The 14,102-nt window shown below is 41.0% G+C and overlaps 1 protein-coding gene across 2 annotated transcripts in view; it reads left to right on the forward strand.

The window, feature by feature from the left end:
* The window catches only part of rapgef5b (Rap guanine nucleotide exchange factor (GEF) 5b), a 142,074-nt gene that overhangs the window by 107,546 nt on the left and 20,426 nt on the right, over positions 1 to 14,102 (forward strand). For both annotated transcript variants that reach the window (XM_060921779.1, XM_060921778.1), the window contains exons 12-14: positions 7,249 to 7,327; positions 9,490 to 9,634; positions 9,898 to 9,995. In XM_060921779.1, the coding sequence (XP_060777762.1) occupies positions 7,249 to 7,327; positions 9,490 to 9,634; positions 9,898 to 9,995 (322 nt within the window). The remainder of the gene's footprint in view (positions 1 to 7,248; positions 7,328 to 9,489; positions 9,635 to 9,897; positions 9,996 to 14,102) is intronic.

Here is a 14,102-nt window from a genome sequence, read left to right on the forward strand (position 1 = left end):
ATAACAAAACCCTTGTAGTCCAAAAAGTCACACCTTGTAATTGCTTGGGGCTACTTTCTCTCAATAGCGATCAGTGCGCGCTGTCACTGTTAACAGTTGTGTGCGAGCTAGCCAACAACTTTCATTAGTTGTTCGACAGTGTTTAGCAGCAGCAAATTGCTTTCCTCCTCAGTATACAAGTGCGCTTCCATGGCAGGGAAAAAGAAACTACCACTGCTGCCTATGTAGTGCCCTATTTATACAAATAGGAGTCATTCAGGATTCAGCCATGTTTTTGCTCCGTGTCATGGCTGAATCCTGAATGACTCCTATTTGTATAAATAGGGCACTACATAGGCAGCAGTGGTAGTTTCTTTTTCCCTGCCATGGAAGCGCACTTGTATACTGAGGAGGAAAGCAATTTGCTGCTGCTAAACACTGTCGAACAACTAATGAAAGTTGTTGGCTAGCTCGCACACAACTGTTAACAGTGACAGCGCGCACTGATCGCTATTGAGAGAAAGTAGCCCCAAGCAATTACAAGGTGTGACTTTTTGGACTACAAGGGTTTTGTTATGCTAATAAATCACTCATTCGAACACGAGCTGTTTTGAGAAGAAAAACGTGTTACTTTGCAGACCCCAGGAAACCTGCCGGAACTACTTGTGCACTGACCAACACTGTACAATATCTAGGCTCACAGAACACTGTCGGGGGTAAGTCAGTGTGGATGCACGACACTGCTGACGGGGATACCATATAGATTCATGTCAAAAATCCCGAACTATCCCTTTAACGTGGACAAATATATTGATATCGTGTTTGAAATTGACGTTTTTGAATAACGACTGCAATATTTACCTCTTATTTAAGATGTGGAGACGTGATAGTAGTCCACCCTCCCGCTCTCTCCATTCAGTCAGCGAACGTCTAGTGAACGTCACACAGGAAGTGAACCCCAGCGGGTCATAGAAACTTGCGCAGGAGAAGAATGACTTTTTTATTTGTAGGCTACGGAAACTTTGAGGAATGAAATAAAAACCTGTATTAACCGGTTACCATTATTTTTAATAAGCGTTTCTGTTCCGGAACATAAAAAATTATAAAGTTTCTGGTTTCATTTCGGTTCCATGTGAAATAGAAAAAGTTCCCAGTTTTCGTTTTTGTTCCTTGAACCGGTTCAAAGCCCTGGCAATGACAACATTTATGAGTAAATTAAAGATGTATAACCAGAACGTCAAGGACGTAGCAGCTCATCTGGCCTGCCATCAAAACAACCATGACTACTAAAACATCAAACAGAACTGAAATCTGACAATGTGAGACAGGACCAACCTCCACGACAAATTGTTTACAACAGAAAAAAAATCAACATAGGACTAAATTTTGTTCCCCAAGGGAAGATCTACTCAAAAACATCGATCCGAAATCGGGTGAGAACTGCGAGAGGAGATATGATTCTAATGAGAAGTCCCAAAATTTGTGAAGTTGACCTAATTAGCAGTTCGTTAGCAAAAATTTGTCAATGCAGTGACCAAGTGTTGTACAGAATGGCTAGTTCTTTCAAATGAAACAATCAGAACTGAAATCCATTGAAAATTGAGGGAGGAGATATGATTTAACTGAAAATAAACAAATTGTTTACAACAGGAAAATCAACAAACAAACGACCAAGTTGTGTTCCTCAAGGGAAGATCTACCCAAAACATTGATCAGAACTCAAATCGGGTGAGAAATGAGAGAGGAGATACAATTCTAGTGAAAAGTCTGGAAACTTGTTAAATTGACCTAATTAGCAGTTCGTTAGCAAAAATTTGACAATACAGGGGGCTGCAAAAGTAGGTATACAGTAATGAAAAACAAAACGTTTGCACAAAACGTTATTTTATTGATTATACAAACATATCAATAATAACATCAATAATAAATATTAATCCCTCAAATGTTCAAACTGTTTGCCCCCGGCATTCACATACTCCACTAGTCGAGTGTGGACATCCATGCACACTCTGGCACAAAGGTCTTTTATCAGCATCAATTTCCTGGCAAGCCTCCCGTATGAACTGAATCATGGCATCAACAGAACGTGGCTTGCATGCAAAAACCCTATCTTTTACACATCCCCAGAAAAAGAAGTCCATGGGGTGAGATCCGGCAAACATGGTGGCCAGTCAACGGCTCCCCGACGTCCAATCCACCTGTTGGGAAATTCTTTGTCAAGTAGCGCACGCACATTGAGTGCGAAATGTGGTGGCGCCCCATCCTGCTAAAAGTAGAAGTCATCCTGCTGCTGTTGTTCGTGTATAATCCTTACTGTATACCTACTTTTGCAGCCCCCTGTACAATGACCAAGTTTTATACAGAACGACTAGTTCTTTCAAACAAAACAATCAGAACTGAAATCCATTGAGAATTGAGGGAGGAGATATGATTTTAACTGAAAGTAAACAAATTATTTACAACAGGAAAATCAACAAACAAACGACCAAGTTTTGTTCCTCAAGGGAAGATCTAACCAAAACATCGATCAGAACTGGAATCGGATGAGAAATGAGAGAGGAGGTACGGTACAATTCTCATGAGAGGCCTGGAAAGTTCATTAATTTGGCCTAATTACTAACTCGTTAGCAAAAATTTGACACAACAACAACAAAGTTTTGTGCGGAGTGATGAGTTCTTTCAAACAAAATCCGAACGGAAATCCATGGAGAACTGACGGAGGAGATACGATTTAACGGAATTGTAGACGACGGACGCCACACCATGGCAACAGCTCAACGGGCTTATGGCCAGATGAGCTAAAGATGGGTCAGAAGCTAAATTAAGGTTTAAGTCTTAAGGTTGCTTACTGTTGTTCCAATCCCCTACAGTTACAATTGGACAATTAGATGAGAAGGTAATTGAACATAAATGAACTTAAATGCCAATAAGCAGATTTTACAAAATGTTTACAGTAGAAATACAAATTCATCTCTGCAACAAGAGGGCTTAGAATAAGTTTGTTTGTTTGTGAGAAAAGCTTTTTTCTTTTATCATATTTCATTTATTTATGAGAAAATACCAAAGATAATCCACAAACACATGCAGCATGTTCAGATTGTTTCAAACTTACAGTACCAGTCAAAAGTTTGTACACCCTTACTCATCCATAAGTTTTTCTGTATTTTGATTTTTTTTTTACATTGTACAACAATACAGAAGACATCAAAACTACAAAATAACATATGGAACATATATATGGAATTATGTAGTAAACAAAAAAGTCCATCCATCCATTTTCTACCGCTTATCAGATCCAGGTCACGGGGACCGTAATCTCAGAAGTGGTTACTCATTACATGGGCAAATGCCCAACCAAACAAAACAAAAAAAGGCACAAAAAAGTGTTAAACAGAATGTTTTATATTTTAGATTCTTCAAAGTATCCAGTGTTTACCTTGATGACGCTTTGCACACTATTGGCATTTTCTTAACCAGCTTCATGAGGTAGTCACCTGGAATGCTTTTCAATTAACAGGTGCTTTGTCAAAAGTTAGTGTAATTTCTTGCCTTCTTAATGCGTTTGAGATCAAACAATAAATAATAAAAATACAGTAACTAGCCCTATTCCACAACTTTAGTAATCCATATTATGTCAAGAACCGCTCAACTAAGTAAAGAGAAACGACAGCCATCATTACTTTAAGACATGACGTGTCTTTTAATTCATAAAAATAAAGAAAAAACAGGGTGGCATGGTGGTGTAGTGGTTAGCACTGTCCCCTTACAGCAAGACGGTTCTGGGTTCGAGCTCAGTGGCTGACGGGGGCCTTTCTGTGTGGAGTTTGCATGTTCTCCCTGTGTCTGTGTGGGTTTCCTCTGGATGCTCCGGTTTCCCCCACAGTCCAAAGGCATGTAGGTTAGGCTAATTGGTGGCTCTAAATTGACCGTAGGTGTGAATGTGAGTGTGAATGGTTGTGTCTCTCTGTGTCAGCCCTGTGATGACCTGGCGACTTGTCCAGGGTGTACCCCGCCTCTCGCCCATAGTCAGCTGGGATAGGCGGTTATGGATAATGGATGGATGGAAAGAAAAAACATTGAATTAGGAGGCGTGTCCAAACTTTTAACTGGTACTGTATATATTTGCCAACAGTCCAACTTGTCTGAGGCTATCCACAGTGTAAGCTCTATGTAGTGTGTGTGGTCATGTTGGTGTCAGCACTTTTATCCAGCTTCCTTTCAGGTATTGAGTTTCTTGCAGGTTTCTTGGGGAAGGGAACTGAACACCCACTGAATGATTTGGGAGCACATGTGCTGTCTCGTCTTAATGGATCTGCACAGTGAAGGGTATTGATGGGTGGATGCTAAACATCCAGAGGAGAAAATTAATGCTGAACAAGGTTGAGAGGAGTCATTACCCAGGAGAGGTAGACTGATGATCTGATGGCAGGCAGAGATCAGTGCACAGGTCAGACCGAGTAAAGGTCTGTCTTCAAAGGTGAACTCTTAACAATACACACACCACCCATTGGATCCAATCTGTACATGAGGTTTGTTTGAGTTGGAAGCTACTCATGATGTTAAAAAAATACTCTTAAAACCTTTAATTTATTTATTATTATGATTTTATACAGTATTACATAATAGCAGATTATTATTTAAGGTTTTATGGTAACAGTTGATTTGTCAGCATAGTGTCATATATCAGAAATATTAGAATAAACTGACCAAAGTGTGTCTCTAAATTCTAAATAATGCACTTGAAAGTGCCTCAAAAGCTCATAACCAAAGACACAAAGCAGGAACAGCAATCAAATATTTGCTTACAGTGGTATTTTCCACTTGGTTTTGGTGTTAGTGAGTGACTGGTAAAGCCATGCCTAAAATAAAAAAAAAAAAAAGCCTATCTTTGTGAGATTAAAAAAGCTTTAGTATTGTGGGGCCAGATATGACATCTAACAACATTACACATCTGGAGACATTGCAAGAACAAGCACAAACACTGCCACGCCTACAAGCTTCCCCTCTAAAGCCCAATCTGATTTCCAGTAGTCTGTGTACTTTGAGCATGAAGAGGAATAATAACATCTCGAGCGAATCTTCAAAATTGATAATGCTTGTTTTTATTGCATGTAATCTGTTATCTGTCCTTGGAACGAACGCAAACACACACACACACACACACACACACACACACACACACACACACACATCCATGCTTAACTGGTGTCTTATGTTATCGACATACTGTATTCATGGTACTGTATTCATGCTAACAATCAGCCCTTGCTGACAAGCACATGCTTTCTTATTTCCACTCTTACTTTAAGCACCGCCTTGATGAGGCATTTTATTGGCTTCGAAATTTTAAAACAGAGTTTGTTCCCCTGATTGTGTCCCACCCACCCCTAAGCCAAACTTTATCATTCGCCTCTCCAGGCATGCATTCTTGAGAGAAATGACTTCTGGTTTTGGAAGACTAAATAAAGCCTCAGTCAGTACGTTTACATGCACATCCAAATCGAGCTACTGTCGGTAATCGAGCTAAGGGTCCCAGCAGGGGTGCCAGAGAAATCCAATCCTACATGCACACAAGGAAATCGAGCTGTGTGAGGTACATTGTGCACCCGAGCCACAGGTGGCGCTACACGCCCCATCGTGTTGGTACACTTCCGGTTGTCGTCATGAAGAAGAGCTATTCAAGAGTATAAACAAAGTTATCGCAGTGTTGCCAGATACTGCTGACGTTTCCCAGCCCAAAACATGTTCAAATCCGCCAAAATGAACTTAAAACTGCCCAATCTGGCAACACTGGCAGTTCCGTGTTCAAGCTGTTAGGCTTGCTCTAACAGACTGTATGGCTACAAACTATCCTGCGCAGACCACTGTTTTGTAAGACAACTTATTTTGCACAATTGTATATATTTCTAAAGTCCATTTTTTGCTTACAAAAAATATTTTTTTTGCTTACAATTTAACTTATGTCTTAATAAACACACAAAAAAGTTCAATTGTTTTGTTTTTATTGACATTCTTCAGATGTTGGACATACACACACACATATATATATATATATATATATATATATATATATATATATATATATATATATATATATATATATATACACACACACACACACACACACACAATGACTTGTTTATGTACAAAATTAACAGCTATGCAACAGCTGTACAGATGTATTTGGTGATACAGTAAGTGAGCTAAATTTTAACAGTGCAAACAATGCCACAAAAAGAAAAGATTCATGCCGTTGTCATGATTCGTTGTCATGCCGACCGAGGCTGTTGTGTTTCCCGCTTGTGGTCTCGTCACTCGTCACTTCCGGAAGGGGCAGTGCTGAAGTAAGTAGCTCGAATACATAGCTCAATAGGGTTTACATGCACTAAGTAGCTCGGCAGAAATCGCATAATCTAGGTCGTGTAGCTCGATTACAAGAAATCAAGTTCGGTTCAATTTCAGCCGAATTAAGGTGTATACATGGCATTTTGAACTTCGATTTCAGTTGAGCAACGGCAGAAATTCGATTCTCTCTATGTGCATGTAAACGCACTGAGTGTGACTCAAAGGTCACTGCTGAAGAAAGGCTCATCCTTTCAGGCACACATTCAGGCTGCGTTCTTGTAAGGATCAGTCTTTGATTAATGCTGTGAAACAGAATAGAGCAGCAAGATGAAGAGAAATGAAAATAAAAGCATGTGCTAATTCTCCTCTGCTTCTTACAACTTTTTTTTTAAAATTATGAATAACTTCAGTCTTAAATTGCTTACGGTTGTTCATCTTGTAAAAATATAAATAATGAGAGACTCTTAGGCTACGGTCACAGTCCAGCTCACGATGCTTTGTGACGGATTATCGATGAAAATGAGGCATTTTGGTGGTGATGCTTCCCTGAGCTTCGGGAAGTATTCTCAAACCCATCTGCAAGTTTTCCGATGAAAATGTCGCCACCAAATATCAGTGCATGCGTTGAAATTTTTTGTGATGTTTTTGGCCACTCATGAGGTGGAGACGCATCAAAAAACAACTCGCGAAGCTCAGAGAACATACAGCGTGCATCGCATGATTGGTGATGATGCTAACAATTTTTCATCACCAAGTATTCGCAAACCCGTCGCAAGCTGTAGTGTGACCAGGGCCTAATAGAGGACGATGTGTAAGCCTGCCCATGCTGTATGATTCCAGCTTTGAATATTCACCAGTATGGAGTTTCCCGTTTAACAGAGGTTTGTGCTTGCTAATTTCTGTGTATGTCTGGTTTATTTACAGATCGTCTCCTTGATGATTTCTTGCTGACTTATCCAGTGTTCATGTCTACCAGTGACCTTTGCCAAGCACTTCTTGGACAATATCCTTTTCTTATCTCTTATGTTCTGAGTATTTTAAAGCTATTCTGCCTTTCAGATTTTTCAATTGTAGGTCATAAAAATAATTTTCCCTGACACCCAATTATTTTTCTTTAATGGACTGAAAGCTACTGAATTCAAATCACAGACTTCAAATTGTATTTTTTTTTAAATAGAACAATTAATGAATTTAAAGCCACGTGGCCCTAAATTCTCCACTATTTTTTCCTGCTTCACCATGACCCAATTCAAGATGCATGATGTGGTGGGCTTTCCCCACCACATGTCATGCATGATGTGGTGGGCTTTCCCTGTTTGTGCAAGACATTGTGGGATACAAATTTGAAACAGGAGAGAAAAATGGAGGATGTGAGTGTGTGAATGAAACAACGTGAAAGACCGACTACAGTAACGGAAAGTGAGAAGAAAAAGCGTTATGTTGCGAAGGAAAGGAAACGCAGGACCGAACTAATAAACATCAGGTGTTCAGCGAGCACCTCGGTGTGATCAGCTGTTCGTTTAGTGACAGAATGATGTAACCCTCAGTGCACAGTCAAAGGTAAACCTGTAGATGGCAGTAATGCAACACTGTGGATGCCAGCTGCTGTAAAACCCAAAAGAAGAATCTGAAGAAGGTAAACCTGCGCATGCGCACACGGACTTCCTCTGTCTGCTTGACTGCAGGAAGTGAGCGATTTCATGCATATTATTTGCTCGGGAATCCCCTCATATTAAATAACTTCCCAGCCACAGAATGGCCTGATATTTTGTGAGATATTACAGAAATAAACATGGATCACAATGATCAAATTTCTGAGGGAACTAAATTTCACTGATTTTATGAAATCAAAAGGCCGTCTAGCTTTAATGGAAGCAGTCTTGTTTAAACACTATTTGCATATCTAACTAGAGCGCATAGTAGAAATGTGACGATAAATAGTGATACAAATTTTTAGTATAAATACGGAGGTGATCATAGGAAATCACGCTCTGACTGGTTGAGAGATTCAGACTATTTCTCGATAATCACCTCGAGTGACTCAGCAAAATGGTGGCCAAGCGCTTTGTAACCATAAGTGAGGAAGTCACGTGCGCTTTAGCTCTAATGCCACGAAAACACACACACACACAAAAAAAAAAACACCCAAATCTAAAGTGGGAAAGAGCTGTTGTGTAATTGACTGTACAAAAGGATTTAACAAGAAATCAGAGCTCTCTTTTTACAGACTGCTGAAAGCTAAAGAAAAGAGAAACAAATTAAAGTAGTAGAAATGTTCATAAAGGTTTATTAAGAAAAGGCCTATTTGTTATTAACTTTTCATTTTTAATCAAAGGAATATTTTGGTTAGTAGGCGATTTGTATTTTACTTCAACTCCATTATTTTACAAATGTGGCTAAATAATTATTGTTGGTTATTAAGAAAATGAAACAAAAGGAATATTTAAGTTGATAATGAATAGAAAAATAAATGCTGCATTATTTTGGTAATAAAATTGAAATTTTTTTTCATCTCATCTCCTTATCTCTAGCCGCTTTATCCTGTTCTACAGGGTCGCAGGCAAGCTGGAGCCTATCCCAGCTGACTACGGGTGAAAGGCGGGGTACACCCTGGACAAGTCGCCAGGTCATCACAGGGCTGACACATAGACACAGACAACCATTCACACTCACGGTCAATTTAGTCACCAGTTAACCTAACCTGCATGTCTTTGGACTGTGGGGGAAACCGGAGCACCCGGAGGAAACCCATGCGGACACGGGGAGAACATGCAAACTCCGCACAGAAAGGCCCTCGCCGGCCACGGGGCTCGAACCCGGACCTTCTTGCTGTGAGGCGACAGCGCTAACCACTACACCACCGTGCTGCCGAAATTTTTTTTTTTTCTTCAAAAATATTGTGGTAAAATTGAATTGTGAATTTTAATTCATTCCTAGTGCAGAAGGTTTCTGTGTGAGACGCCGTGTGCATATATAATGAGGCATAGGTTTTTTTCCAGGCTTTCCCTACTTGCAGTGTGCAGTGTTTGTCTGAAAGCACCGAGAGCCTGCTATTAAAACTGCACTCGTCTCAGTATGCACCCTCAGGCTCTTCCAAATCCTTGCCTGTGTTTGTAGCTTTATGACTCCTCTCTCCTTTGATGCCTTAACCGCTCTGTTGCCCACCTATTGTTTGAAGCGAGGCAGGATGAAGGAAGAAGGGAAAGAGCCTCTGCTGAGGAAGCGCAAAGTCCTGCACCTGCTTTCCCAGTGGATTACTCTCTGTCGTGACACACTGCAGGAGGGCGAACACACCAAACTATTTCTGAAGGTATGAGCCATAAATGTGGTTAATCAGACAATGTGGAAATGTCACAGCTCCCACAGTTCTGAATTGTTAATGCTAGATGATGTGCCCGAGACTCCGCATGTTTGGCTAATGAGGTGAGGAAATGTAAACGTAATATAGTTTACAAAATATGTTTCAGTCTCATATTATTTGCCAAATGACTGTTCCAGTGCTAAACAAGCAGCATGGCACTTCCATTGATTGCAGTCACGCCTAAGGGCAGGGGGTTTGTCTCACTATTACAGATGCTGTATCGCTATGTTCTGGATGACCTTTATGAATACCCAACTCTGGAGAAGGAAGTGAAGGAGCTGCAGAAACTTCTCCGCATGCAGCGCAGACAGTAGGTGCTCTCCAATCCACCGAGTTGTGTAGAACACAAACCATGCCTCCTGTACACCTACAGTGGGGCAAAAAAGTATTTAGTCAGTCACCAATTGTGCAAGTTCTCCCACTTAAAAAGATGAGAGAGGCCTGTAATTTTCATCTTAGGTATACCTCAACTATGAGAGACAAAATGAGAAAAAAACCTCCAGAAAATCACATTGTCTGATTTTTAAAGAATTTATTTTCAAATTATGGTGGAAAATAAGTATTTGGTCAATAACAAAAGTTCATCTCAATACTTTGTTATATACCCTTTGTTGGCAATGACAGAGGTCAAACGTTTTCTGTGAGTCTTCACAAGGTTTTCACACACTGTTGCTGGTATTTTGGCCCATTCCTCCATGCAGATCTCCTCTAGAGCAGTGATGTTTTGGGGCTGTCGCTGGGCAACACGGACTTTCAACTCCCTCCAAAGATTTTCTATGGGGTTGAGATCTGGAGACTGGCTAGGCCACTCCAGGACCTTGAAATGCTTCTTACGAAGCCACTCCTTCGTTGCCCGGGCGGTGTGTTTGGGATAATTGTCATGCTGAAAGACCCAGCCACGTTTCATCTTCAATGCCCTTGCTGATGGAAGGAGGTTTTCACTCAAAGTCTCATGATACATGGCCCCATTCATTCTTTCCTTTACACGGATCAGTCATCCTGGTCCCTTTGCAGAAAAACAGCCCCAAAGCATGATGTTTCCACCCCCATGCTTCACAGTAGGTATGGTGTTCTTTGGATGCAACTCAGCATTCTTTCTCCTCCAAACATGACAAGTTGAGTTTTTACCAAAAAGTTCTATTTTGGTTTCATCTGGCCATATGACATTCTCCCAATCCTCTTCTGGATCATCCAAATGCTCTCTAGCAAACTTCAGACGGGCCTGGACATGTACTGGCTTAAGCAGGGGGACACGTCTGGCACTGAAGGATTTGAGTCCCTGGCGGCGTAGTGTGTTACTGATGGTAGCCTTTGTTACTTTGGTCCCAGCTCTCTGCAGGTCATTCACTAGGTCCCCCCGTGTGGTTCTGGGATTTTTGCTCACCGTTCTTGTGATCATTTTGACCCCACGGGGTGAGATCTTGCGTGGAGCCCCAGATCGAGGGAGATTATCAGTGGTCTTGTATGTCTTCCATTTTCTAATAATTGCTCCCACAGTCGATTTCTTCACACCAAGCTGCTTACCTATTGCAGATTCAGTCTTCCCAGCCTGGTGCAGATCTACAATTTAGTTTCTGGTGTCCTTTAACAGCTCTTTGGTCTTGGCCATAGTGGAGTTTGGAGTGTGACTGTTTGAGGTTGTGGACAGGTGTCTTTTATACTGATAATGAGTTCAAACAGGTGCCATTAATACAGGTAACGAGTGGAGGACAGAGGAGCCTCTTAAAGAAGTTGTTACAGGTCTGTGAGAGCCAGAAATCTTGCTTGTTTGTAGGTGACCAAATACTTATTTTACCGAGGAATTTACCAATTAATTCATTAAAAATCCTACAATGTGATTTCCTGGATTCTTTCCCCCCATTCTGTCTCTCATAGTTGAAGTGTACCTATGATGAAAATTACAGGCCTCTCTCATCTTTTTAAGTGGGAGAACTTGCACAATTGGTGGCTGACTAAATACTTTTTTGCCCCACTGTATATTCATGTCTGGCATTATTACCTCACCCCCAACGGAGTCAGGGGGGTAAGGTATTGTAATCAAAGCAGTTTGTTTGTTTGTTTGTTTGTTTGTTTGTTTGTCTGTCTGTTAACAATCTAGCATCTAGAGGGTTGCAACAATTTGATTTCAAATTTTTAGGCTAGGTGGGCAATGGTCCATAGATTACCTAATTAAATTTTGGGGGTAATCGGATCAAGGTCACCAGTAAGGTCAAAATCTTTTTTTTTTTTTTTGGTGATAACTTTCTTCAAATTCATCAATTTGACTTCAACCCAAAACCAAAATGTGCATCTTTCAATTCTGCTTCCAACAATATGCTGCATGATGGGGTAGCTTGGACAGTCTCCGTAGCGGTTGGGGGTTAAAGGTCAGGGTGGGTCAAGGTCATTGGTCAAAATAACATATTTTCCATTATAACTCAAAAACGGTTGCCAATAGATAGATGTTTACTATGATGAGCATATAGGAACTCCCATATATCCTTTCATTTGGCAACATGATATTTGACCTTGATTGACCTTGAAAGGTCAAACTCAAGGTCACGGATTTCCAGAGGGCTATAACTTGAAAACAGTTGATGGTAGACAGATATTTACCATTATCAACTTATAGGAAGTGCCATATGGGCTTTCATTTGGCACCATGACCTTTGACCTTGAGTGACCTTAAAAGGTCAAACTCAAGGTCATGGGTTTTCAGAGGGCTATAACTTTTAAATTGGTTCATGATAGCCAGATGTTTACCCTTATCATAATAATATAATAATAATTTCAATTTATATAGCGCCTTTCTCAAAACCCAAGGTCGCTTTGCAATTATGTGGGTGGGGGAAGTCCCCCAAATAAAGGTCAGGATGTCATTCCAATGGTGTAGCAGCCACAGTCCCACCAAAAGGCGCACGAAAATAAATCCCACACCGCCAGCACAGCCGTCGCGCCGCTGCCGGGCAACATCACTCGGAACACCACGCCATGGATCCACAAAGCGAGCACAGACGCACTGCCACGCAGAGCGCTGGCATGTCCCAAACCGCCTGCACAGCTGCAACACCACCGACCAACATCACTCGGAACATCATGCCAAGCACCAAAGCACTGCCGCACAGAGCGCCGGACAACCACAATGTTAAAATGAGCAACAAGCTCACTGCAGTCCATGGAGCACAGGCATCACCTACGCCAAACCAAGGCCTGGAGGGAACCGACGCTCAAAACTGGGTCCAGAGCTACACCACAACCGGCAGACAAAAACACTGAAACAAAAACAAACCTCAAACTACACAAAAAAAAAAGAAAAGAAAGGAGAGAAAATAAAATAAAAAGCTCCGGTGAGAAGCGGCAGCCAGAATGCACACGACGTACTCTCAACCGGAAATGGAAACCCGGTTATCAACATATAAGAAGTCCCATACGAGCTTTCAGTTGCCACTATGACCTTTGACCTTGAATGACTTTGAAATGTCAAACTCAAGGTAATGGATTTTCATAGGACTATAACCTGACAGCTGACGATTGAGAAATATTACCATTATCAACATATAGTATAAAATAAGTGCTGCTGGGCGAGGTTTGTTTTGCCTGGTAACACTTGTTAAAACCAGCTGAAATCAGGACAGATGCATTTGTGTGTGTTAACTCTGTAATCACCAGCAGAGCAGGGGCACTGGAAATAGATTAATGTCAGTCTTCATCAGCATTCAGAACAAGTGAGCCTATTCATAGATCAGAAAGAACAAAACAGACTTTTTTTTTTTAGAGAAGCATCTATGAATGAATCATGCTAAGATGTGAAGATTTCCAGAATTCTCTCCATGTCTGTAGTCTGGGAGACACAATGAATGAAAGAGAGAAGAATTTCTCTCAAGGATTCAAGAATCAAGATACAGAAATAGCATGAGGAAAAAAAACTCCATTTTTTTTTTAATTCAGCATGTGGACAAGGCAGACTGTCCTCATTCAACCCCTGTGCATTTATACCTTGCGTGGGAGTTCTTTAAATCTTTTAAATCACGCACCTGTGTTTTTAATAACCACATGTACAGAGCAGCAGGACTAAACCGTATCCGTGTCGTCTAACCAAGCAAACGGTGCGTGTTTTCATCATATTACTAGGAATGGATGGTGAGCTTGATTTTTAATTTTTTTATTATTATTATTTATTTCCAACATGCATTGCAAGTGGATATTGATGACGTAATCCCTTGCTGGATTAACATCCTAGGCTCCTTTTGGCTGCACCAGTGTCTCTCCGCCCCTTTCCACCAACACACCACCAAATCTCTGGCTTGTCAGCTGATCAGCAGCCAATCGCTCTCAGCTAACAGGCAGTCAGCGGCTCCACAGAGGCTTTGTGTTTATTTGAGACGAGTCAGAGACAGCCTTACTACACCCATTTACTCTGCGATGAGTCAGGCTGTGT

Source organism: Neoarius graeffei, chromosome 5, assembly GCF_027579695.1.
Source record: "Neoarius graeffei isolate fNeoGra1 chromosome 5, fNeoGra1.pri, whole genome shotgun sequence".
Taxonomy (NCBI): domain Eukaryota; kingdom Metazoa; phylum Chordata; class Actinopteri; order Siluriformes; family Ariidae; genus Neoarius; species Neoarius graeffei.